The 24581-nt window shown below is 41.9% G+C and overlaps 1 protein-coding gene across 14 annotated transcripts in view; it reads right to left on the bottom strand.

Annotated features, from left to right (window-relative positions):
- The window catches only part of TNRC6C (trinucleotide repeat containing adaptor 6C), a 95290-nt gene continuing 70709 nt past the window's right edge, over positions 1–24581 (bottom strand). For 3 of the 14 annotated variants that reach the window (XM_015645764.1, XM_015645763.1, XM_015645773.3), the window contains 18 exons: positions 23760–23926; positions 23022–23126; positions 22499–22579; positions 21818–21875; positions 21461–21606; positions 16956–17129; positions 15600–15746; positions 15058–15180; positions 13653–13736; positions 13106–13337; positions 11329–11496; positions 10074–10265; positions 9791–9934; positions 6950–7066; positions 4539–4733; positions 3171–3241; positions 2314–2453; positions 1–1098 (listed from right to left, as the gene is read on the bottom strand). In XM_015645764.1, the coding sequence (XP_015501250.1) occupies positions 738–1098; positions 2314–2453; positions 3171–3241; positions 4539–4733; positions 6950–7066; positions 9791–9934; positions 10074–10265; positions 11329–11496; positions 13106–13337; positions 13653–13736; positions 15058–15180; positions 15600–15746; positions 16956–17129; positions 21461–21606; positions 21818–21875; positions 22499–22579; positions 23022–23126; positions 23760–23926 (2705 nt within the window). In that variant the 3' untranslated portion in view covers positions 1–737. Of the gene's footprint in view, positions 1099–2313; positions 2454–3170; positions 3242–4538; positions 4734–6949; positions 7067–9790; positions 9935–10073; positions 10266–11328; positions 11497–13105; positions 13338–13652; positions 13737–15057; positions 15181–15599; positions 15747–16955; positions 17130–21460; positions 21607–21805; positions 21876–22498; positions 22580–23021; positions 23127–23759; positions 23927–24581 lie in introns of all 14 variants that reach the window. The other 11 variants (XM_033518601.1, XM_033518600.1, XM_033518605.1 and 8 more) reach the window with 9 other exon arrangements.

Here is a 24581-nt window from a genome sequence, read left to right on the forward strand (position 1 = left end):
TTTTTGGGATTAAAAAAATGACATGAAAAAGTAATGAAACAAGGGTAATGTGCATAGGCAGATCCATGGGAGTAGTGGACACAGAGATACCCCAACCCTGCCCTCCCTCCCCCCCTCTCAACCTGTACAGTCCAGAGTTGCCACTTGGATTCGTCACTTTTCTGTACCAATGGTAAAATATCACACTTCACCCTTTCTGATTATTGGGTCCGCCTCTGTAATGTGCATAATAGTCACAGGCTCATTTAAATAGGCTTTCATTTCCCCTTCCCACCCCCCCAGTTGATAAAATAACCCTTTCCAGCCCAAATTCTGAAAAGTGCCCTTCATGATAGACCTATTCTAAGCAGCTTTTATACTTGGTTTTGAAAAAAAATCACCATACAAACATAAAAAGACGACATAAAACAAACAAAAAAAAAGCCATGAAAAAAGTAAAACCTGTCATTAGCATGTGACACTGACCAAAGGAGCCCATACTGTTTCAGGAACAGTTCACAAGGACTTCTGCAGTTTCAGATTTGATATTGGACAGAGGTACTAAGGAGGGCTGCCAGTCTCATGGGTTAAAGCTGGATTCTTCATCAAGCCCGGGACTGGAAAGGGTTACCATTTTTATTTTTTTTTTAAAAAATTTTAATAATTTTTTTTGTAATTTTTTTTTAAATTTTTTTTTGTTTTGTTTTGTTTTCCTTTAGTGCTGATGATTGTTATTTCCATTGTGTTTTCTCTGTCTCCTAGATGGATTCCCCGCTGAGCAGATCCCCCGGCAGGAGGGTGTTGAGGGGCGTGGGGCTCCCGATGACTCTGCCGTCGTCGGCGCTCGGGGGTCCCCAAAGGCTGCTGGAGTACTGGGGTACCCCTCCCCACAGCAGGTCACTGCTGCCCTTGCCCCCCAGGCACGGGGGGTTCCAGTGGCCGGTGTCGGGGCGCACCAGCCCGTGGGAGCTGCCCGAGGAGCCCAGGCGGCTCGGGGTGGATCCAGTGTTGGACTGCCAGCTGGAGGTGGGCGGCAGCGCCTGCCCCTGCGCCAGGAAACGATTCACTTCTTCCTCGCCGGCAAACTCCGCCAGGATGGTGGTGTTGCCCAGGACACACCTGAGGGCACAAGCAGGATGTGAGGGATGGGGTGCAAAGGGGGTTTTGGGGAGTGTTCTGTCAGGAAAAGCTGAGGGAATTTGGATTGTTTGGCCTGACCTAAGTGCAGCCTTCCAGTGCCTGAAGGAGCCTCCAGGGAGCATGGACAGAGACTGTGGACAAAGGGAATGGCCTCAGGCTGACAGGGAGCAGGGTTAGATGGGATATGAGGAAAATCTTCCCTGTGAGGGTGGTGAGGCCCTGGCAGGGGTCCAGAGAAGCTGTGGCTGCCCCTGGGAAGTGTCCAAGGCCAGGCTGGATGGGGCTTGGAGCAACCTGGGGCAGTGAGAGGTGTCCCTGCCCATGGCAGGGGTGGCACTGGATGAGTTTTTAAGGTCCCTCCCAACCCAAGCAATTCTGTGACAGAGATCCACCCCCCCCAAGCTGAAATCGAGGTGAAAATTTCCACCACATCCACTCTGAGCAATCCCTGTCTCTTCAACCAAACCTGCTCTGTCCTGTTCTCTATCCACCTTCCTACATCCACAAACACCCAAATCCACACGTGTGGAGGCCACCTTCTCTAACTGACACATCCTGCAGCCTCAGTTCTCCTCAGGGATAAGGACAGAAGCTCTCCAGCCACATGATGCTCTCTTTGCCTCAGTACTTTCATTATGCTCATGCTATAACCCATTGACAGAGGGAATTGCTTTCCAGCTCTAAATACCCAAGTGATTCTCCTGAAAAATCCCTCTCTGTATTCTTCATCCTGCCAAAGGCACTGATTTTACCACTCCAAATCTCCAGCCCTTATGCCAATTAGTTCCATGGATTTTTAAACTCCTAAAAAGCAGATTTTATTGTCACACACATCTCTCATAACTCCTTTAAAAAAAGGTGATCACATTCCTTATTTAGTGTTGTTTTACCCCCTGTGTTTCTCTCTAAAGCTAAAACCTTGTCCTGTGCTCTCCCTGAGCTTCCTTTGGAATCCTTACAAATTCTTTGTGGCCTTACAGGTGACAAGTCCTAACTGAGGCTATTATTTTTGCTGAATAAAGTTTTGTAATACCCTTTTATTCAGTATCTAACCTCCAGTTAACTCTTTTTTCTGTCTCATAAGATAATCTTGAAAATCAAGCTTGAAGTAACCAGTGACCAGTTATGCCTAAGAAAATATTTTCTGAGTTAGAGCTGGCTTTGTACCAGAAGAAAGAGGGAGCAGAGACATACATGTGCAGAGATTTCTGGGCCTTGGCTGCTTCCTCCTTGGAACTGTATCGGACCACAGCATTCCCTTGGGTCAGGTTCAAGTGGAATGTGATGAGAGGGCCATGTTGCAAACACAGTGTCCGCAGTGTAGAACCATCGATCTGGGAGGAGGCAAGGGCACCAAAGGTTACCTGTGGTATTGTGACCCTGCCTCAAATGCTTAATTAACAAGTGTTTAAAAGCTAAAGAGTGAGTACAAGTGAAAGGAAGAAAGAAATACTTAATTGCACACTTATTGCTCTCTGCATTGAGGGAGACATCCTGTCTTTTTAAGAATTCTCTACAGTCCAGAGCACAGGTTTTCCTGATTTAGGTTATACAAATTATATTTATCATTAGATGTCCACAGAAATCCAGAAATAAGTCAAAGGGAGAATACACTTCATAAATGTAATTAAATTTTCCCCCAGATTAATTTGCATGTTTGCATCCAAGGCTTTGTGGCTTATGCTCTTCCTTTTGGAATGACACCTGGTAGTAGAGGATGTGACAGATATATAAGAAAAACAAAAAAAAACCCATAGGAAAATCAGATTTTACATCTCTGTATGTGCTTTACATCATTCACCTCCAAACTTACACACACAGAAAGTGTGCCCACTGAATGACTAATTACAGGCTTGATAGTTCATACTTCATTTGACAGCACTTTGAAAACTTAACAAATTCCCTGTAGAAGACAGATACTTGTAATAAATGCAGAATAATTATTCTTCTTTCAAATGAATCAAATGGCCAAGGCTGCTAAATGTGGTTCTCACCATCATTTCTTAAATGCAGATGTCATTTTCTGCCCTGTTCTGTGCAATCCCACTTACCTGGGGGGTGAGGTTCCGAAGAACCAGCCAGCTGCTTGTTCTCCCTGAGCTGTCAGTACTCCATGCAGAACCTGCAACACAAATTCCACAACACAACATTTGATCAGGGTCTCTGGAGAGCGCCTTACAGGCAAATTTATCTGGAATCACAACACACTAACAAGCCTCAGTGCTGCTGAAAACAAATCCAACAGCAGTTTCCTCACATCTTGATTTACTGCCTCCCTTGGAAGGAAAGGTTGCTGAATGAAAAGCTGCTCTTGTTACATTTCAAAGATCTGTGGCATTTTTCATACTCCCACAGTAACTATTAGGGAACTAACAGATGCAGGTATGGCACTGCAACCAACTGGATCCTCAGGATGCATTAGAATTAATCTGGAAGACACATTTTAAAGGCAGTTCTGATGTCCAAGCTCAGATTGCTGCTTGCTAATAAAGATTTTTATAGCACTGCAGCACTCTGCTCTCTTGCCAATGACAGATTAATGTCTATGACTTATTCAAAACAGGTATTTCTGCACTGACAATGCCCTGATTAAAGATACAAAGACATAACCAACAAAACCTGCTCTAACAACCTCAGCCTGCTGCTTTGCAGCTTGGTGGTTTACAGTGAGAGGCTGTACAAGCTTAATATTTATGAGTGGCATTTGAGAATCACAGTGGATCCTGTGGGTGCTCCAGAGAGAATCCTGGGAGCAGCTTTATCTGCACTTCCAGGTGGGGGTTTGGTGAAGAAACATCCAAAATAAATGGCAGGAAGAGGGAAGAACATTTAATTCTCAACTTAGTGTAAGCAGATTATTAAAGCAGCTTTATAAAATAGGAGTAATACCTGCATCTGTATCTATATTTATATAGAAAAATATATCTATATCTATATCTATATATATAGCCAGATCCATGGCTTCTCATATTTGTATTAAAGCAAACAAAGGTATATTAAAAAAAGGGGCCTGCATGTAAAAATCCAGGCATTCCCTGAGGACCCTGCAATGCCATCAGGTCCTAAATGCTTCACATCCATGTGTTCCATATTAAATTCCACAGGCTCCTCTAGAAGTCTTAGATCACACCACAGAACAGGACACGTGTTTGAAAGACATTTTTAGAAATTAAGGAACTGGGGACAAAAAATCCTAGCTGGGAGTTAAACAAATAAGGCAATTCCTACATAAAATCACTAACATGACCAGCTGAAAGATGCTTCATTTACAACTTATTCAAAGTGAAATGAAGAGACAGGAGAGGCATCCCCAGAGCAGAACCACTCCAGCTGTGTTACAGCTCTGGTTTCTGGAGCCTCACACGCAGAGCAGAAGCAGAGAATGCTGGAAAGAAGGCAGAAGGGAGAGCTGTGAGTACCAGGGGAGTAAGAGCTGGTCCAGCCCAGGGGACTGGCACCCCACGTGGAGGATGGCTTGGTGTTGGTTAAGCCTGGAGGAGGTCTCGTCGGAGCTGTAGTGTTTCTGGGTACCTTCCAGAGTTCGTGGGACAGAGAGGCTTGGGTGTGAGAGATTGGGCCAGAGGACCACGTGGACTTGATGTCTGACAGTTTACCTGCAACAGAGAAACAGCACATTTGGGTACTCCTCACTGATGGCTATCGTGGGCTACATCCTCCCAGCTTCTCAGGAGGAAAAGAACAACCTGCTGCAAATCCTATGTTCTCTGAACCTACTGAAACCACTGTTTACAAATTCCAGTATTTTTGTGTCTACTGAACCTCACACTACCTGCTACATATGAGCTCCCTTTTGAAAATCTATTGTTTCATTTTCTTGTAAAAGATGATATGTGGAAAAAGTCCAGAAAATGGACATAGGTATTTGAATTCTGATTTCACCAAAATTATAATGAAAAATATCAAGATTGCCTCTCTTAAGGGTTTAATAGGACTTAAACTCTTTTTCTAACACAACTCATTTTACCTAATATAAAGAATTCAGTATATCCATATGTTCTTCTGATGCATTATTAAAATTCTAAAGATTAAGGACAAACAAAAAACTTGATTTCTGAATATTTGAAGTAACCAATACTCTTTTTTCCAAGTATTTTTGAGAAAAAGTCTTCAGAAGATCAGACCACACCACAACTTGTCAGTCTTTATAACTTTCTGCTGTTGCTTGTTCTTTCCCTGACCAGTTTTCAAACTCTTACTGCTGTTCCTGCCAGCTCGAAGTTCTATAAAATAACACAAACCCAGGAAAAGCAGACACAGTATAGCATCCAGAGGGGCAGAGTGACTTGATTTAAATAATGGATAACAAAACAAATCTTTATTCACCTTTAGACTTACACATCCCTTCCTTTCCTCCTGATACCAACACGTGCTGTGCAATTAGAGCCCAATTTCCCCATCACAGCACAGGGAGGGCTGGAATGGACTGAGAGGGACACAGTCCTGCAGCCTCTGCTCCAGTAAATGATGCTGTGACTGTTGCCCTAAAGCTTTAATGCTGATTGCAGAGAACAATAATTGGTTTGATCAAGCCCAAGATGCAAAGATCTTGTGAATTTTTATAAAACTAGACTTGGCAGATTTAAGTTTATACTGGATCAATGCTTTAAGACATCAGGCAGGCACTGAGGAATTTTGTGAGTCCCAGAGCCAAATTTACCAGTTGCAAAATCACAGACTCAGTTACATACACACACACACTCCCCAGAGTGCCTCCATTTATCTAAATTGTTTAACTCAATTATTTCATGTGGAATCATAACAATTTAAGTGAAAGGGCAACCACTCTCCCATCTTCTGGCAAACGGTAGCAACAAAAACAATTTGACAATGACAATGAGGACATTAATGAGTGTAAAATGATGAGAGGAGAGGAGCAGGTCTGAGTCTGAGGGCTCAGAGCAGCCCAGCCTGTGATGGGGCACCCAACACAGGCACAGCACCACAGGCCAGGTGTTGCTGTGCCACTGCTTCTCACAGGGGTAACACAAACATTAAATGACACTGCAAAAACAAAAACAAACAAACAAAAAGGCAGCAAATAAAGCAGAAATGCATGGCAGATAAAGAAAAGCAAGCCACTCCTTTCTTTTCCTTTCACTGGAGGAAAACATCCCAAACAAGCCCTTTTTGTTTTGCATTCTGCAGCCTAACCTGGAGGCTGCACCTTCAGACAAGTGCAGGGTTTTCAGTGGATCAGCATTTTCTTATCTAATCCATCTATACAGCACAACACAATTTTATATTGGGACAAACTGCATATTTAGGTAGCTAGTCTGCAAGCAAAGTTTCCATGTTTTGCAAAAAGAAGCTCCAGAATTTAGAGTTCAGTGAAGGAAACAGGGTAATTATTTAGCTCACCTACACAGGGGAGCATCAGGCTTTGGCTTGACTATTGAAAGACACTGAGGAGCCCCAAACCCAACCCCCCAGAGCCATGCAAAAATAACCCCTTGGAGGTATTACTGAAGCTTTCTCTGAGCTGAAGATGTTTCACTTTTAACAGTGAATTCTTTAACACAAATTTCACATCAGCTCTTCCTGGAAGGGTCTGTTCCTGCTGAGGCCCTGGACAGAGTTCCTCCCCCAAAGATCTCGATGCCAGCACTGAGTGACACCAAAGGGATGAAATCCCCTTTTCCTCAGCACAGTCCCGGGCACACCATCCACCACAGAGCTGCCAGGAGAGCTGCCACCCAGCACAGGCTACAAACACACCTCTGCCTGGGGCAGCACTGCTGGCAGCACTGGGAGAGCACTCCCTAGGCCTTTTCCTGGGAATGCAGAAGCTGTGGAAGCAGAAAGGCCGTACCTGCAATGCTAGGTGCAGATGCAATGCTGCTGAAAGAGCTACTGTAGCCGGAGGCACTAAGCGGCCAGGCACTCGATGAAGGCAGCGTGGCATTCTGAGATGATGTTGGGGATGACCCTGCAGAACCAGCAGAGAAGCAACTAAGAAAGATGGGCATAATGATGTTTGGTGTGACATAAGCAAATCTATTATGTGCAGATACAAACCATGCAAGGCATTCTCCTGAATTAGCCTGGTCTCTGGAGTCTAGGAATGAAATGTTACTGGAAGCGTGGTAGAGTGAGGCAGAAGTCTTAAGAAGGAAAGAGAAGAAAGCTGGCACAGGAACAGCTGTAGTGCAGAAGGTAAATTCTGCATTCCCTTTAAGATACATGACTCAAAAAGTCAAAGTGTTTAGTCTCAGAGGAACAGGCTTCATTTATAGAGGTCCTCTGCCAGCTGACTTAGGCAATGGCAACTGATGAGCAGAGATGTGTATGATAAACTAACCTCTTACCATGGGTGATCTGTCCTAAATTACTCAATGTAAACACTTCCCCTATACCCTAGTGCCCCACAAGTATCTTTATATTTTCACAGACTTTCAGTAAAAGCAAAGATGTATTTCAGCAATCTTCTCTCAAACTGATAACATAAATGAAATAGCACAAAACCACCTCAGTAAATCATTTACAATCTGAGCAGCTATCTAAGCATATGTACAATTTCCTTACTGGCAGCAAATGAAAGAAACTGAACATAAAATCAAAAATCCTCCTAGCAAAGACTAGGAAAGCTGGAATTATTCTCTCTAGACACCAACAAAATCAAGTGTGTATCCTGGGTGACTTATCATTCCTGACACACAGAGATGGGCTGTGATTCTGAAATATCTTTAACTGACTAATAGAAATAGGTGAGCTCTGTAGCAAAGAGGACTGTGTTGGGGTAGAAGGGAGGATATAAAGGGAAAATCTCATCCCTCACAGCTCAATAAAACATGCAGGCTTTGTTTTCAGCTGGAACAGGAACCAACCAAACTTTACCTTAACCAGACTCCCTGTGCTCCAAGGGACACCAACACAGACATCAGGTGCAAGCAACAGAACTCTGGATCAGGCCCTGTCTGGAAATAATCTATTCCCCAGGCAGGAACTATGGAATTATAGCAGATTCAAAGGCCCACAGAGCTGAAAATGGTCCTGATTGCTCGTGGCTGCAATTCTCAGCTCATAGAAGCTGACCCTCCAAAGATTCATTAGCAAACAGGGCAAAGCAAAAATCGACCCAAAAGGTGAAGTTTTGCCTGTTTTTAAGTGCACAGGGCAAGGCCAGCACATCCCACAGCCTGCCCCTCTAACTGGGGAGCAGCTCTGTCAGCACAAGCTCTGTGCTTCAGGCTGCAGTTATACAAGCATAAAGAAACAGATTCTGAAACTGTAGATTTTATTAAAATTCTATTATTACCAAGCTAAAAAGCTAATGAGGAAAAGAAGCACACACTGACCCCCACAGGCACTGCTCTTCAGGTCTGACCTCTTGAGGGCCTGTTTACCTCTGCAAAGACTCGATCCTCTCTAAGGAGAGGAGTTATTTCTTCATTCCACAGGCAGGTTATGCACCAACAGAGCTGATGTTCCTTCTCTAAAGCAGCAATACCTGCAGTGGTTATCATCTGATTTTACAGGTACAGCTCTGGAGGTTTAGGCTTCTGGCCTGAGGAGTATTTCTTGGATGCACTGTATCTGAAGTGTCACTGAATTACATCCTACAGCTTTTCTTTTGCTAACACCAAACCTGCCCAATCCCCTGGAAGCACTCTGGAGTCATCAGAAGTTAATTCAACCTTACTTGTTACCCAAATACTTCATGTTTCAGCTGAAAGAAAGGCTGCTTCCTGTTAAAAGACAACCAAAATCACTGCTGGCAATCAACACTCTGGAATCCTTTCCCTCATGTTTCACATCCCTTGCTTGAGGTAACAAGCCCAGAGCTGGACCCCCACTTCAAGGATAGCCCTGATTTACAATCTGTGTTGGCATCACAGATGAAACTGTTAAAACAAACCCCACATTTTTCCTCCTGACAGCTCCTTCTGGACAGTCTGATTATGCTATTCCTGTGCCAGCTGCAGAGCTCTGACAGAGTGCAGATAACTTGGCTGTTTGGGCACTCAGATCACAATTAACCAAGCCACCTTTCCCTTGATCAACTTCCAGCACATGTAGCTAACAAGTAGCACAGTCACAATGCTTTCTTGTTTTAGAGAATTCCCTTTTTATTCTGAAGTAAGCACTGCCAAGACAAAAGGAATGGAAATAGCATTGGGAAATACTAGTTTACTAGTCTATTCCCAATTTTTTTCTTTTATGGTTTGGGAGATAAAGCAGTTCTAATTTATTTTGCTCATTGATCTTCTAACAAAGCTACAATTAATTAGTGTACCTGAAGCCTGCTGTCTCAGCAGCAACTGTGGAACTTTTGCATTGAGTCTTCTGAGAATTTCACAAAGTGTATGGAGAAGGGTGGGCAGTGTGGAGAGCAAAATCTTGTTCAAAACCATTTGATACAAGTTAGAAAAACTTCCAGTGACCACAGAAGTTTAAATTACATCTCACAGCCTTTTCCAATATAAAAATATTTACAAAATAAAAATATTTACATTCCCATGGAAAACAGAGAAACTTCTTGATCCCTTCCTTTAAAACAATTACTTCTGAATATTTAGTGACAGTTCTGAGCAGAAGCATTATTAAATTAGGAGCACATGCAGAAAATGTTGTATCTGTAACAAATGAGGTCAACCCTTTTTGGAAGGGAAAAGAAAGCTTGCCCAGATGTGGAAGCAGTTTGTGTGTTTACCTCCACTCTTGAGCAGATAGCGATTCACATCCTGTATCGTGGTGTTTATGGTAGGCCCAGTTGGAACACTGCCAGGAGTAACATCGGGGTCATTTTCAGGATCAATATTCTGCAGTCCTTTCCATGGCACTCCTGGGTGAAACTCTGTTCCAAACACAATAAAAAGAGAAGTGTGTGAAGTCATAATTCTCCAAATCTCCTGCGCATCAGAAGGACTCATCAAACCCACCCAACAGCGCGTTTTAGGGACATCAGTCCAACAGCAAGGGTTGGATTGTGTTACCTGGTGGCCAGTTTATGCTGGAGCCATTGGAAATCTTATCACTATCAGATTTGGCACGTGACCAGCTGTGAGGAACAGCTACAGGTGGGCTGGCAGGAGACTCACTGTTCTGGATCAGATCATAGCGGCCGTAGGAGTCATCGAGGGAGGACTTTCCCGGAGGACCAATACTCAAACCTCCAGGGATAGCACCTGCAAGGAGTGAAATAGGGGTTTGGCTATGGAATTTCATCAGGATATATTTTGTTCTTATTTTTTTTTTTCTTTCTGTATTACAAAGATGATAAGAAAACTAAAATGCAAACACAGTAAACCAAGCTTAACTGCATCTGAAGCCTCAGCAGGGATTACAGCTGAGACACACTCTGCTGGTACAATCTAGACACTCAAGTTAAAGAATTCTGCATTAAATTCCTGCCAAAAGGAGACTAAGTAATTCAAATCATCACACTGATGGTAAATAGGAACTTGCTGAGACAGCATACCAAGGAACATCCCTGATCTCATCCTTCCCTAGGCATTCAGTGGTGACAGGATGGATGATTTGAAATATTTGTTCCCATATTCCTACAAACTATCAAACAACAATTTGGCATCAGCAGTGCAGCTACTTGCAGAATAAAAAACTGCTGTAGAAGAAATAATTCATGCTGCTCATAATAAAATCCAGGATATAATGAAGTTAACAGAGCCCCATGTTCTAAGAGAATAAATTTGGTACAGGAAATAAAGGAATAACTGGCTCAGGATACTGGGGATGTTAATGAAAAAGGTGTTCAAACAAATGAGAAATTACTTCTGGAAAAGTAAGAAGTCTGTGTCCCTAACTCTAGGCTGAGTAACTATGTAATCTATCATACTTTGTTCAGAGAAAGGTTGATGATACTGGAAAAACTGTGGGAGAAAGCCAATGTAAAATTTTTTTGGATTGAAGGTAAGCAGGTCTGGAATAAGGGGAAGATCGTGGGACTTGTTTTGCCAACACTTAAGGCTTGTTTTACTTGAACTCCATGATCCCAGCAACGAAATTCAGCACATGAAAAGAAACATTCCTCTGCTGCATGCAGGGAGTGACAGCTGCAAGCCCTTCACTGCAGAAATCATCTATAAATAAAATCTCACAGGCTCAGAGGAGCTCGGTACCAACCACTTGTGAGCACTCACACAAAAAAGGAACATGAGGGAAATAATTCCAGTTGCACTGTGGCTGGAATCACCAAAAGGCAGGCTGGCAGGGGGTACCAGGGGACATTACCGTGCTTGCTGGAGTTCTGGTCAAGAGAAGAAGCAGCACTAGACAGATTATCCATTGAGTTGGGGTGTGTCCACTGAGGAAGGCGAGACTGGGACTGAGAAGTGTCCTTCACTGACAAACCACCAGTAATGTCCATGTTATTTACATTCATGTTCGGGTTCAGTCCAGCTGGGGGAGGGAAAGAGATCCTTAGATATCCATCATAAACTGAGGGATTGAAAAGCTGTGTTTGAAATCCAGCTGCAGAAATTACTCAGCACTGATTTTCAGGTTTCTGTATGCATGTGCTGCATTTTCAATGCACGTTTTCAAATACTTTTGCTTTTACAAAACACCAATAGAAATCCCATGAATTCAGAAAAAGTTAAAACCTTGCTAAAAAGTGCGGGAAACAAGATATAAGGATAACATTTTAATGCTGTCAGTGCCTCTGCTTGCAGTCTCTTCACTTGTCTTGTTAGAATGCACTGGAATGTTGTGTTTAAACAAGTTTGCACCATTCCATGGCTAAGCTAAAATATTCCTAATGTCTCCCCAGCACCCCCTACAATCTCTGCCACTTCATTTTGCTAAAAATCCCCCCCAAAAGGACCCAATTAAAGGTGACACAAACAGCTGCTGTTCATCAGAGCAGGTTCTGCACTAACTGGGCTTCCATTTTGTATACACAGAACAAAATCACTCAGACTGTTACTTAGGGAATAATTTTGACATGCTTCTGTGACATGAATCTGGGTCTTTTTTTATATATAATCCTGAATTTTAGCAGATCACAGAAAGCTGAGATATCTTAAGAACCTCTCAGACTTAGGCCTTTAATTCACAATTTTTTTTTGCCTTCTGATGCTCCCAGCCACAACAGCTCACCACAGCAGTCAGAATTACCTTCTTAACTGCTGCATGGCAGATAAAGCTTGGCAATTCTATTGTACCCAGCATAAAGAGAGTCACAAAGAGATTAAATTAATTCCTTTATGTCATAAAAGAAGTCTGCAGCATACATCAAACAATCACACAGCAAACAGGTCTGAAAGGTTGCTCTGTTCACTCTGTATCCAGGCCCAATCAATTATTTTGACTTCAATCATATTTGACAGATCTATGTCTAACCTGCCACAAAATGCTAGTGAAGATGATTTCAGGAACTTCCTAGACAATTTATTCCAGTACTCTACCCTGCTTAAACCAAGTGATCCTTAATGTCTAACTAGATCTCCTTTTATGCAACTTAAGTTTATTACCTCTTGCATTAAGAAATGAAAGAAATGTCTTCCTAGCTCTCCTTCACATTTTTGAAAATTCTTGAATGTCTCTTAAATCTTCTCTTTAGACTACTGAGCAGAGGATTTCATTTTTTCCTGAACAGTTGTGTTTTTGAAATGTGTAATCACCTCCACTACACTTCAAATTGACTCACAAATTTCTTGAAATACATTGACCAAAACTGATGCCTCATCAGTGCTGGTTACAGCAGAAAGATGACCTTGCACAACTTTTTCCCAGATGATATTCCTGTTTATCAACATGACATTTGTGTATAGCAACATATGTAAGTAGTTAATTAATAAATCTTCTGTTTGGGTATTTGTAGGCAGAACACAGGTGAGCAGACAACAGCTACCACATAGGCACGGCTTTATTTGTCATTTCAGTGCTGTTTTATCTATGTATCTATATATAGATTTCTATCTGTATTTGTCACACTGTGGAGCACAATACTGAGATGTGAATTAAGGAGATGGAGTCCCTGGTGGAGCTGCTGTAGGAGGACACTCACCAAGAGGGTAAGGAGCAAAGGTGTTCGGTGAAGACTGTTGCTCTTTGGTCTGCAGGTCAGGAAGGCCGGGAGCCTGGGGATGGGGTGAAAAGCTATCCATGGCTGATTTGCCTGCAGAGGGGTGCAAAGATAGATGTGGAGGGGGAGGCTGCTGCTTCATAAGCAGGGCCTGGGCCAGCTGGCGCTGGTGCTGCTGGATCTGCTGCTGCATGTTATTGATTGTACGTGCAACCTGCAGGGAGAGAGCCAACAAACAACTGTCAGTGCTCAGTCCACAAAAACACTGCATTTCTCTGCTTTTCTCTACAGTGAAATAACACACTGCATCTCCCTACAAATACACACTGGGCATAAAGGGCTGAAGAGCTTTCCTCCAGCAAGGCTGTGGATCAGCTTTATCACTCAGCACCTTCCCTGTCCAGCACCCAAGGCATGCACTGCACTCCTGATTTAAGGATTTTAGCTGCTTTGGTGTAATGTCACTGAGCCTCTCTGAGCTACTGAAACCAAACCCTAAAGCAGAGATTGAGCTGGCAGGGACACCTACTTGCTGCTCCTGTTGTCTCATGGGTCCGGAAACGTTACGCTGAGCCTGTAACATCTGCTGCTGGATTTGTAAACGTTGGTACGCCTGTGGGGACAGGGACAGGTCACACACAGCACACACAGCAAACCCCCTGCAACTGCTCTGCTGCACCACAACACAGAAAATGTTCTGCAATGTTCTGAAAACACTCCACAAAGAAACAGGAATAATCCTGTCACAAATGTATTTTATAATATATTTATTTGAGTGTTCATTAAAAAATAAAAAATAAGTCCACATGGCAAAAAGTCATTGAAAGTAGGAGCCTTTGGTTCCTAATGACCAAAATTCCTTTAATGACCTGAAATGGTCATTAAAGATAGGAACCCACTTTTTTTCTGAAATAACTGTAACACAAAGCAAGAATTAAAACACAAGTTTATAATATTATACAAATAGGATAAATAACAATTGCTATTTTTGGTTTGGCCATTTTGAGTTCTGCCAGCACTTTGTAGCTAAATCACTTGTGCTGCTTTACTCATGAAGAAAATCTAGTTTTCAAGTAGCTGTCTAGGCAGCGAATTTTTTTAAGGTAAGTTTCTCTGAAACACATGAATTCAAAGTCCAAAGGAATCTTATACAGGTATTTTTCAAGTAGCTGGGTTCTGTTAAATTATTATGAGACTAATGTTCTGTTCCTCAAGACTAGAGAAAAAAATTAGAAATGAATAATAATATCAAAAACTGCTACTAATGAAAGAGTTTGACTAGCACACTGAGACCAGTAACTGAACTAGTCCCTCATCTGTAATTTTATGTTTACCCCTGGCCAATACTGAGCTCACAGTATCTCTCTTTAAAATATTCTTAAAATCCAATTAAGCATTTTCATATGCATTAAAAATATCCATGTAAAATTTGCAAACACAGCAGAAGCACACAGAAATAGCTCTTATCACATGACATGTTTAATATACACTCCATCAATTAAAACAAATTAACCCTATACTTTATTTTTACAGTGAGGCAAGTGAAGAAGTTCTGTAGGTAACTCAGGTGACCAGCACTGCCAAGATTTCTCTCATTATGTTGTGACACATGTGTTCAGTTTAATCTTCCTACTGCCATGTAACACAGCCAGTGCTGTTTGAGAACACACTGTGTTATTCATACCAGTAGGAAGACAACTGACTTTTAGTTCCACTGATCAGCTGTAAAGGATAATTATTCCACAAATGACTATTTATAAAGCCTGAGGCAAAAAAAAAGACTGTGTTTCTTTAAAAAGAAACTCCACCAAAGAAATCAGCAGCTGATTGTTTTGAAGATCTGTCATGTAATTTAAAAATTTAGTCATTCTCCTATTTTATCTTCATGCCTTCAATTCTGATTTAGAGCTTATCTGTCATGTCTTTAAACTTACCAGCTGCAGCTGATAGAGCTGGTTCAACATCGTCATATGCTGAGGATTATTAATTGGCGAGGTTAACTGTGCAGGGCTGAGACCAATGTTTTTTGCTGCAAACTGCAAAAGCTGTGCTTGAACCTAAAGAAGAGAAAAGTGTTAAACATTGAACATTTATTTTTAACAGTGGCAACTGTGTGAGTTATTAATATAGTCACATCAGCCAGAAAATGTTACTACTACCAGAAGTAATACCTTGAACTATCAAAAAAATTAGCAAGAGGATCTAATACAATTGTAATAACCATTATCAAGTGTTCATTTATAAAAAAAAGAGATGAGAAAAGCACCTCAGAAACACCACTGTGCAAAAAGAAGCAGGAGAACGAGGTAATTATATGGTACACATGTGAGAACACCTCAGCCATGCCACATCCTCCTGCCTAGGGACAAACACTACAGACACGGCCAGGCAGCCGTGCAAAGCCTCAGGAGCACGACAGAGCACATGGGAAGAGTTCCAGGGAAAGGGAAAACGTATGAGTGAGGTGTTGTCTGACCTGAGGGGATAGAAACTGAGGCACTTGAGCACGAAGACTAGGCTGGGATGAATTAAGAGGTTGCACTGGCGGTTGCTGCGGCTGTTGCATGGTCCTGGCTTGTGCTGCTCCGCTATTGCCAAACATACCCAGATTGCCACTCGGTATCTGCAGCAGGACAACAGTGACACAGGCACTTAGTAACACCACTCAGCACATAACCTGGGTGTTACTTGGCTGTGCAGGCTTTATTCTTAGTGATTATGACAGGCAAAAATCAAGAGGCCAGCACATACAAACTGTATTGTACCCGACACCCCAAAGCCCCAAAATTTGGTACAGATTCCTGAACAAAAGGCAGCTGAAGATGCCTTTTATAAGGATGCAGAACCCTGGAGGGTCACAAGATGAACAATTAAAAGTACTTGCTCAAAATGTTTGTATTTGTATAGCAAGGGCCAGGAGAATGGAGGCATTAAACCCACAGTAACCCCATCCTCCAGCTGGCTAAGCAGTTTTCTTACTTAGTCACTTTACAAAGCTACTGATAATGGACATGCTATTAGTGGAGACTGCTTTGGAAAGATGTGTTTAATGGGCTGTAAGTGTTGGACAAGTATTGCTTTAAGAAAACTGACTTTAAAAGAATATATGTAAATACAAAGCCACAACAGAATGACAAAATTTTTCTGTGCTGTCATTTTGTATCTTGGGACTTCAGCTTGATGGCAAAAATAACTTTGTCATAATCAACAGTACTTTATGGCTTCTCACTCTCACGGAGGTTTATCAGTTTCCCCCTTCAGCTCCTCTCCTTTTCTTTCCCTCTCAGCCTGTTCTACCCAGGGGCCAAAACACCCCCTTAACTCAATGCTCCACCTGACCCAGGTGCTGGAAGCTAAGTCTCTGTCTTGCCACCTGTTAAAGCTATGAGATTCCTTGACACTTGGAGCAGGAATAAAAAAGCCCCCATCACTTCTCCCCCATCTCATCACAGAATAATTATACCAGCCAGGAAAAATGAATGAGAGCAATCTCACTGCCTTACAGTCTGTGACAATTAGCAGTGCCTCAAAAAATGAGATTTCCTATCAGTGAAGGGAGAGCCACACTGGGGTTCAGGGGTATAAATCCACAACACTGCAGTCTCTTCTGGATGGGTAAGTGTCATCAACAGGTAATTACAACTATACAGCTCTGTTATGTCCTGTAAGGTGAAATGTTTACACAGCAGGTAAACTCTTCTGATATTTCACATGAATGAAGCTGCTGCACTTCCAGTTTAAATCCATTTTTCCAGGGGAAGAGGCTGACAGGCACTAGCAGCTACAGCAAGAGAGCCGAAATTCCCCTGGGGATCTCCCCCAACAGCCTTACCTGTCTAGAAGAATTCAAGTTTTGCATGCCCAGCCCTGAGGCAATCCCGCCCAGGGTCTGATTAGGGAGTGCACTGTTTGAAAGGGGGAGCTTCAGGCTTGGTGAAGGCAAAAATGGTGAAGTAGTGGGCTCTTCCACTAGGCCGCCATCCTGATTGGAGAAAGAAAGGGTGAGCTGTGTGCCGTGCCAGGAGCCCACAGCGCACAAAACAGTGTCCCATGGAGACAGAGAAGGGTGTGGATGAATAAAAAGAGATATATAAAAAAAAGGGATGAATAACAGGAATGGAAAGTATGGAGTGAAGGGAGAAGAAAGAGAGAAACAGGATTAAGGTACTGTTTTTTGTAACTTTTTTGCATTTAATCCCCAAATGCTTAATCACCCTCACCCACATTTCCAGAGGAAAGGAAGAATTTTAGCAGCTGATTGCAGAGCTATCATGTGGCCATGGCCTCCTCCCCACTTAGGTTTTCTCCTTTCTTCTCCACCAGGCTGAAAGGTGGAAGGGGGAGAGGCCCAGCACATTTTAGGGGAGCCCTCTGTCTGCCTGGAAAACTCCAGCAGCAGAGCACACACATAAACCAGCACTTTAACAAACCCAAAATTTGGGAAAGGCCACATCAGCTTATTAGACACCAGTCTGGATTTGGTTCCACATCATAGCTCTGCTCTTAAAAAAGCATTTTTGCATTAATCCCCTTTCCTAACTGAGACACACGAGCCTCTTTTAATATTCACATAGCGCTGAGTTATTAATACCCCACTCTGAAACATTACACTGCCAACAAACACAAACCATCAAAGCAGTCATGACAATATTGGCTGGGCAGCCTTCCTCACATCCCCAGGAGGAGGCAGATTTTAGCAAGGCAGGAGGAGCCTCTGGTGCTAACTGGGCTGTGAGGAACCACGGCTGAGCGTGGATCCGAGGCACAGGAGGCAGCCCCCGCGGGGGGCAAACAGCAAGGCAGAAAATAAAATAAATTAGAGAGCCCCAATCAAACAGGTAGATCTCTGCTCGTGTTTCAGTGGGGCACTGAGTTCTATCTCAAACTGTGCTTTGATGTCTGGGAAGCCTGCGGTAAGCATGATCAAATAACACTGTGTACAAAGTAGGGCTCCAAAAAAACAGGCAGAGAGAAAAAGCTTTAATTTGCAATGTGCTGGGCTGGTGTTTTTCAGGCACTATGCTCATTGCAAGGAAAGGCTTTTTAAAAACATGAGAAGCTAGGTTATTTTATCCAATAAATCCAGAAGACTGTGAGATGCTGGTGAACCTCCTTTGTTCAAAAAGCAGCCCAGCCTGCTTACCACATACCCAAACAGATGACCTAATGCAGCAAGCATGCTCAGTGAATTATATGTTTTAAGGTAATCCTGAAAAATGCATTTTCTACAGCTCTCCTTTGATGCAAAGGAAAAGTTTCTTTACCATCAGGCAAAGTGACACTTGACATCCTATCTGACTATCCTGAGGGGGACACTGACATTTTCTAATGATATCCCCAAGGCCTTTCAGCTCGAGATATTTTACATTCTACTGGACATCAGTCACACTCCACAAACAACTGCAGCTTGCATGACAGTAACAGGTTCAAGGATTTCTCTTTAGATCACAGACATATGTTTACAATTCTACCCTTCCCCCTTCAAAGTGAAAATAATTTCAAGCTTGGTGCTCGCTCTCCCCTTCAGATGCCATTGTTCCCCATGTGAACAGACCTACTGACCATGAAAGACCCTCCTTGGCCCCAGATTTATTCAAGTCTTGCCTTACTGACATTATTTTTTCTCAATTTGGAAATTGGCAGTGCCAGGGATGGTGGAGGACAAGCTGCACTGGAGACTCAGGCATTTCATTTCCAGACTCCTTTACAAGTGTGTTCCTTGGCTGAATTGCAGCAGATGGCTTTGTGTAAGTTTATAACACTTTGTTCATATTCACCTGGTTCTATTTTATTTAATTTGAACTTGTTGCATTGTGCTGCACAAATCTGTGCTCTATAACTGAACTAAAATCAATTCATTTAACATGAAGTATTTTAGTTGGTCAAATTAAAGCACCCTTTAGCCATTTTCAAGCCAGACTAGAGGATAATTTTACTGCTCACAGTGGTTTCCAACCCATTATTTCTCAGGATCCTTTATATAATAATTGTTTCCTGAAGAACAATCTTTTCTACCTAACCTTTCCTCTTCAGTGATTTTCTTACAAATTTATGCTACACTTCTTCCTCAGGCTACTCAATTAAAAATTGAATCATCACATTAATGCTCAGTTCAGCACTGCTTTCAACTTCTTTGAAGGGGCTTGACACACCCACAAAATCCTACTGGTATAGAGCCAAACTCTATACTTGAAAAAAAAGATCTCTTCTCTAGACATATTTCTGGTATTTTAAGGATGCCTCCAGGAAAGTCTGACATGTTTTTCTTACAAATCTGATGGCTCCAGAAGACACCAAGTAACATTTTCAGGCAAACCTGACACCTAAGCACAGAACACCTGCCACTGAGAGTGAGATGTGGTTGAGATCACGTATCAGGGCTTCATCTTTATTCACTCAAGGTCACTGGATTTTCTCCCTTGTCCTCTTAAGGTGCTGCAGGTCAAGATAACATCCTGAGAAATAATAAATTAACAAAGCACTAAGTGTCAAAGATTGACTTGGTGTGACATGGAATAAAGAGCACCTGCAGCAAGCAGAGAAAGCAAACACTCAAAGGTGATGCTGAATTGCACAGACCACTCCTGATCCAGAGAGAACAGGGAGTTCAGTGGGTAAAGAAGCAAATGTCAGGGTTGGGAATTTTCCCTCCTCAAATGTATCAAGTTAAAAAAAATAGTAAGGGCTGGCTTTAGCTGTTCAGAGAAAAATGACAGAGTGTCAACGCAGGTGAGCTGAGAGAGTGGTAACAATGAGCACACCAACCCAAACTACAACTTCATCAAGAGGAACCTTGCAGAACTTATTGAAGACTCAGCAAAGCCAACAAAAGAATGATGACTTGACAGAGCAGTAAGTCAAACAGGGAATGTTGGCTGGAGTGCTCTGTCCAGCTGTGTGGAGATATTGTTCCTCACCAAGGATGACCTAAGCAGAAACAAGACAGCTCCAGACTCATGTTCTGAAAACAATACCTCAAAGGGCAAAAAGGTTTTGGAGGAGTTGCTCTGCTAGCATGAGCTGGAAGGCTGGAAAGAATTTCTTTGGGGAAAAAAACCCCCGTGTTCTTAGAGTAGAAACTATATTTATTTAATTCACTTAGCAAGTTGCTCAACACTGTGATAGCTAACAAATACAGTGTGGGATTATTTCCTTTGTTAGAGCCAAGTCACTGTGACAGATTATGCCTAGACTGATAGATTTTACTTGCTGTATGAATATTAATGATTTTAGTACTCCCTTCTCAATAGTTGTGTTTAACATATGTTTCCAGAATTATGCATCATGCTGCACATAATGCACCTCTCTCTCTGGCAAGAACTTTACTGCTGAAGATATTATTATCCAAGAAAAGGAGAGGCTAACTGGCATGCATACATCTTTTGTGGCCTTCAATTAACATATTCATTAAAGTCTGCCATGGCTAAGAATGAACTTTCTATGAGTGGATATCCTTACTGCCTCACACCCTGCCTCTACACAGCTCATGTGAAATGAATTGGTTTCAACACAGTTTGTCAAAAGTGTTCTGATTTCTGTGCTCAGAATCCTCCACCACCCATCTGTATGAACCTTTAAATAACCTGTGAAATACACAATGACATCTGAGATTCTTCTTTACTTATCAATATTTTCAGGGGGATTCTTAGGTGATTTGGTACGTTTCTGCAGGACTTTCTGTCAAGGCTTTAAATCTCATTTCCTACTGAAGATCTGGCTGCACTTTTCTGTATATTCTTTTCTTTAGACACTTTGAATCCTGGACACACCACAAGCTTCTGAAGCCTTTTCCTCAGTCATTAAATGAAAATTTGTCATGTGTGATCACAGAAAGGGAAGCTCATTGGAAAAGCTATTAATGACTGCACATGTCTGCTCTGAGACTTAACAAAAATATCTGAGCTCCTCCTTGCTGAACTTTTAATGTCTATGAAGCTCAAATCTAAAAGAAGAAAAATTAAGAGCCTAATGTTTGGAAGATTTTAGCCCTGGTCCTGCCTGATTGTGGATTTGGGCAAGTATCACTGACTGGACTCTCACAGAGTGGCTTAATTTTTTTGCTCTTTTTTCCATTTCTAGTTCCACTGTGTTACTGATTCCCTAGCAAGTTTTCAAGTGTAAAACTGGGGATGATAATTCTTTATTTCTATGTGAGAATCAACTCATTGATCCTTTCCACAAGGACTGAATTCCCCACCAGATTGAAAAAAGACAAGAAAAAGAATAAAGCCATATCTATCACATTTCTTTCCATGCTAAGCAGATAGTGAAAACCCTAAGTATTTCTACACTGTGCACACTCTGAGTGGTGCAGAATGTTTCTGTTGCTGAACTTACCTTGTCAAGGAAGGTGGGGCGGTCCATGGAAGACTCTTTGGAGATTGGTGGTGGGCGGCAGCCAAGGGGTTTGGTGACCATTCCATTATAGTCGGTCACTCCCATTCCACGCTTGTCCATTTCCACCTTCTTTTCCAGCAGAGCACCTGCACAGAAAGGGGAAATAAATTGGAAAATATGAAGCAGAGAGAGTAAAGTTGCCAACAGCAGTTAAGAGAAATACATCTTGCTTACAAAAGGAAGGCAAGAAAATAAATATTATCCAACTGGTCCAAATATAAATAATCAAATGCTCAGAATCATGCAGGGTTCCTGTGTAGCTTTAAAGACAAAAAAGTTACTTACACAGATACTTACTCATGGCCTGATCGAGATTCATACTGTTGCTCTTCAAGGCCTCTTCCGCTGGCTCTCTCTGTCAAAAACAGGAATTGTGTCAAGAGGAAAAGTAATCACATTCATATGATTTCAAAGTAACCTGAGAAAACAGACACATCTCTTAAATACTGGGTTTAATGTTTACTCAGTGGCCTAAATCATGTCTGTGTGTGTTTTTTTCTGCTTTCAGCAGTTCCCACAATTCAGGTATTTCAGTTTGACAAGGAAGCACTGGCTCTACAAGGTGAAACACACTGTTGTGTTTAAACATTTTCCTGTTTTCCATGAGCAACTCAAATATCACAATGACATGACTTTCTTTGAGAAACAACCCAGCTATACTCTCATTTCACCTGTTTCATGAAAAAAGAGGAATGGAAGGACATTATTACTGCAGTTCAAAGTAATACCTGTTGTTATAAAACTACAAACTTCCAAATATTATAAATATCCTTATGCAAAGTTTATGCCCAGTTGATCTCAGAGCACTCTACAGGTTTACAGCAGATTTCTGAAATCACAGAATGTGTTTAAATGCAGGTCAAAGCTACTTCCCAGCCTGGACACTGAAGATGTTGGTGTAGCTACAGTCTGAAACAGCCACAGTCAGAAGTACAAGCTAAATGCTAAGGCACAGTGTGCTGGCTGAGCACTACTCACAGGGAAGCCCATGTCTGTGAGCTGTTTTATCAGACGGTTCATGATCCAGGCCTCATCCTGCTTGCTAGATGTCTTCATGCCCTTAGTAAATAAATGGGAGATTCCATTAATGGGCTGGTTGCCACGTTCATTGTAGTGAGATGTACATAAAAGAAATGGTAAGTGGTTTTTATTAATAACACATGCTACTGAAAGATGTATTAGTACATTAATTCAGAAAGTATTGAAGAACCCTCCGAGCAACGCGACTACGATTCTCTTCCCCCAAAAGTGTAAAATTTTATCTCAGCTGAATAGGTGTTCAGTGTACTATTTAGTATTTGATTTGCTGGCCACTGAATTAAAGCCACCTTTGAATTTACATATTTCATTTTAATCCTTGGCAGAAAAATATAACGAAATAAAGCTGAAATAGTACAACACTTCCTGAAAAACATTCCCAAAAACAAGTTTGCAACCTTGAAGTTAAGAATGTTACTCAGTGTATTTTCTTAAAAACAAACAAGAGCGTCTAGATAAACACCTTTAAAAGATCTCTGTGCAGCTTTTCTATCACAAAATCCTTAAGAAGTCTCTTCCTTTCAGTTCTCCAGAAAGTACCAAGGGACAAGCGCGGATTTGTTTTGGGCTGCGGACAGTACAAGAAACAACCATACTTGATCAAATCACCGGCCTAACTGTTGGCTAATGGAATAACAAACAAAGTGGCTAAATGCATTCCCAATTCCTTTAAGTTACAGCCTGGCCTTGTCCTGAAATAAAGACTGTGCAATGGAAAATTTCCTCACACAATTGTCTACGTTCTTGGTTGAATGCAGCATTAACACAAAGTTCGCTTTGTTCTCACACACACACACACCGTCCTCACAAATAGAAAACAGCTTTTTTTGTTAAACAACTCCATCACAAACTACTGTTTGCTTTTCCACCACCATGGGAAGTGTCTGAAAGCCCCCTTAACACCTTCTCCTCTTTCTGTTAATGCATTATCATTTCTTTAGAATACATGGAAGCTTAGAGAAAACAAAGGCAACAACAAAACTCCCGAAGCATCTGACATGCCTAAATTCAAAGATCTCCCATTTTTCCCCTGGAAACAAGGTAGGCTGTACTTGAACCACTGTAGTGGCAAGCTGTGCTTGTGTTCAGATGTCAGAGGTTTAATTCCAGGTGTAATGCACCAGCAAATTTGTGACAACTTACTCTACAAATGTTATGCTAATTCCACTCTTGCTGAAGAGTGTCATTATTTTTGTCTTACCTTTTGAAGTCCTTTCTTCGGGGCATTCCCCCAGGAATTACAGGAGGAGCTGCTCTCTTGTGAAGCAGTATTATTCCACATATCTCCTTCTTCATCTTCCCACTGACTAGTACTGAGATTCACTTCATCCCCACCACTGCCCCAGCCTTCTTGCATAGATTTTGAAGCTGGAAGGAAAGAAGAAGAAAAATCTTATTCAGTTTCCTGCAAATTTTCAGAAATAGCCTTTTGTACCATAACCAATGTGTTAGCATGAGTATTTTCAATAGATAAAGCAGCTCATCAAATAGCTTAATTGGCATTAAAAAGATAAGAAGGTCTTCTTTGAAGCTAGCAAAAAAAAAAGGAAAGTTCTCTAAATACTCAGAGAAGAAAACATCCTGCAAGTCCTGCTTTTCCCAGAACCAGTAAGATCTGTGGTCATGGCCACTCCACTCTCCTAGGAACAAGGAACCAAAGTATGATCACACACTTGTTAAGTGCTATTTTGCTTTCAACGAATCTCACCATTTTACCTACCACATTCTTCCATGAACAAACCAAATTTCAAAGTCATTCATGCTCAGAAACTCATTCCCATCTCAAAGAATGGAACCTGAAAGGAGCTCGTGGGCTGCAGGGAACACTTCATATTCAGTGATGAGGTTGTGTCACCTCAGTCCATTTTATTCTGTTTACTCTGTTTAAAGCTGGGATTACTCATCTTAAGAGCTCTCGCTCCTCCTTTTATGTTTTCTGGGACTTCTAACTGCATCTCACTATGGTATTTTGTAGTGAAACTCGAGGAAACCTCAATAGCCAAAAGAAGACTCTAAAGCAATC

This window comes from Parus major, chromosome 18 (assembly GCF_001522545.3).
Source record: "Parus major isolate Abel chromosome 18, Parus_major1.1, whole genome shotgun sequence".
Taxonomy (NCBI): Eukaryota; Metazoa; Chordata; class Aves; order Passeriformes; family Paridae; genus Parus; species Parus major.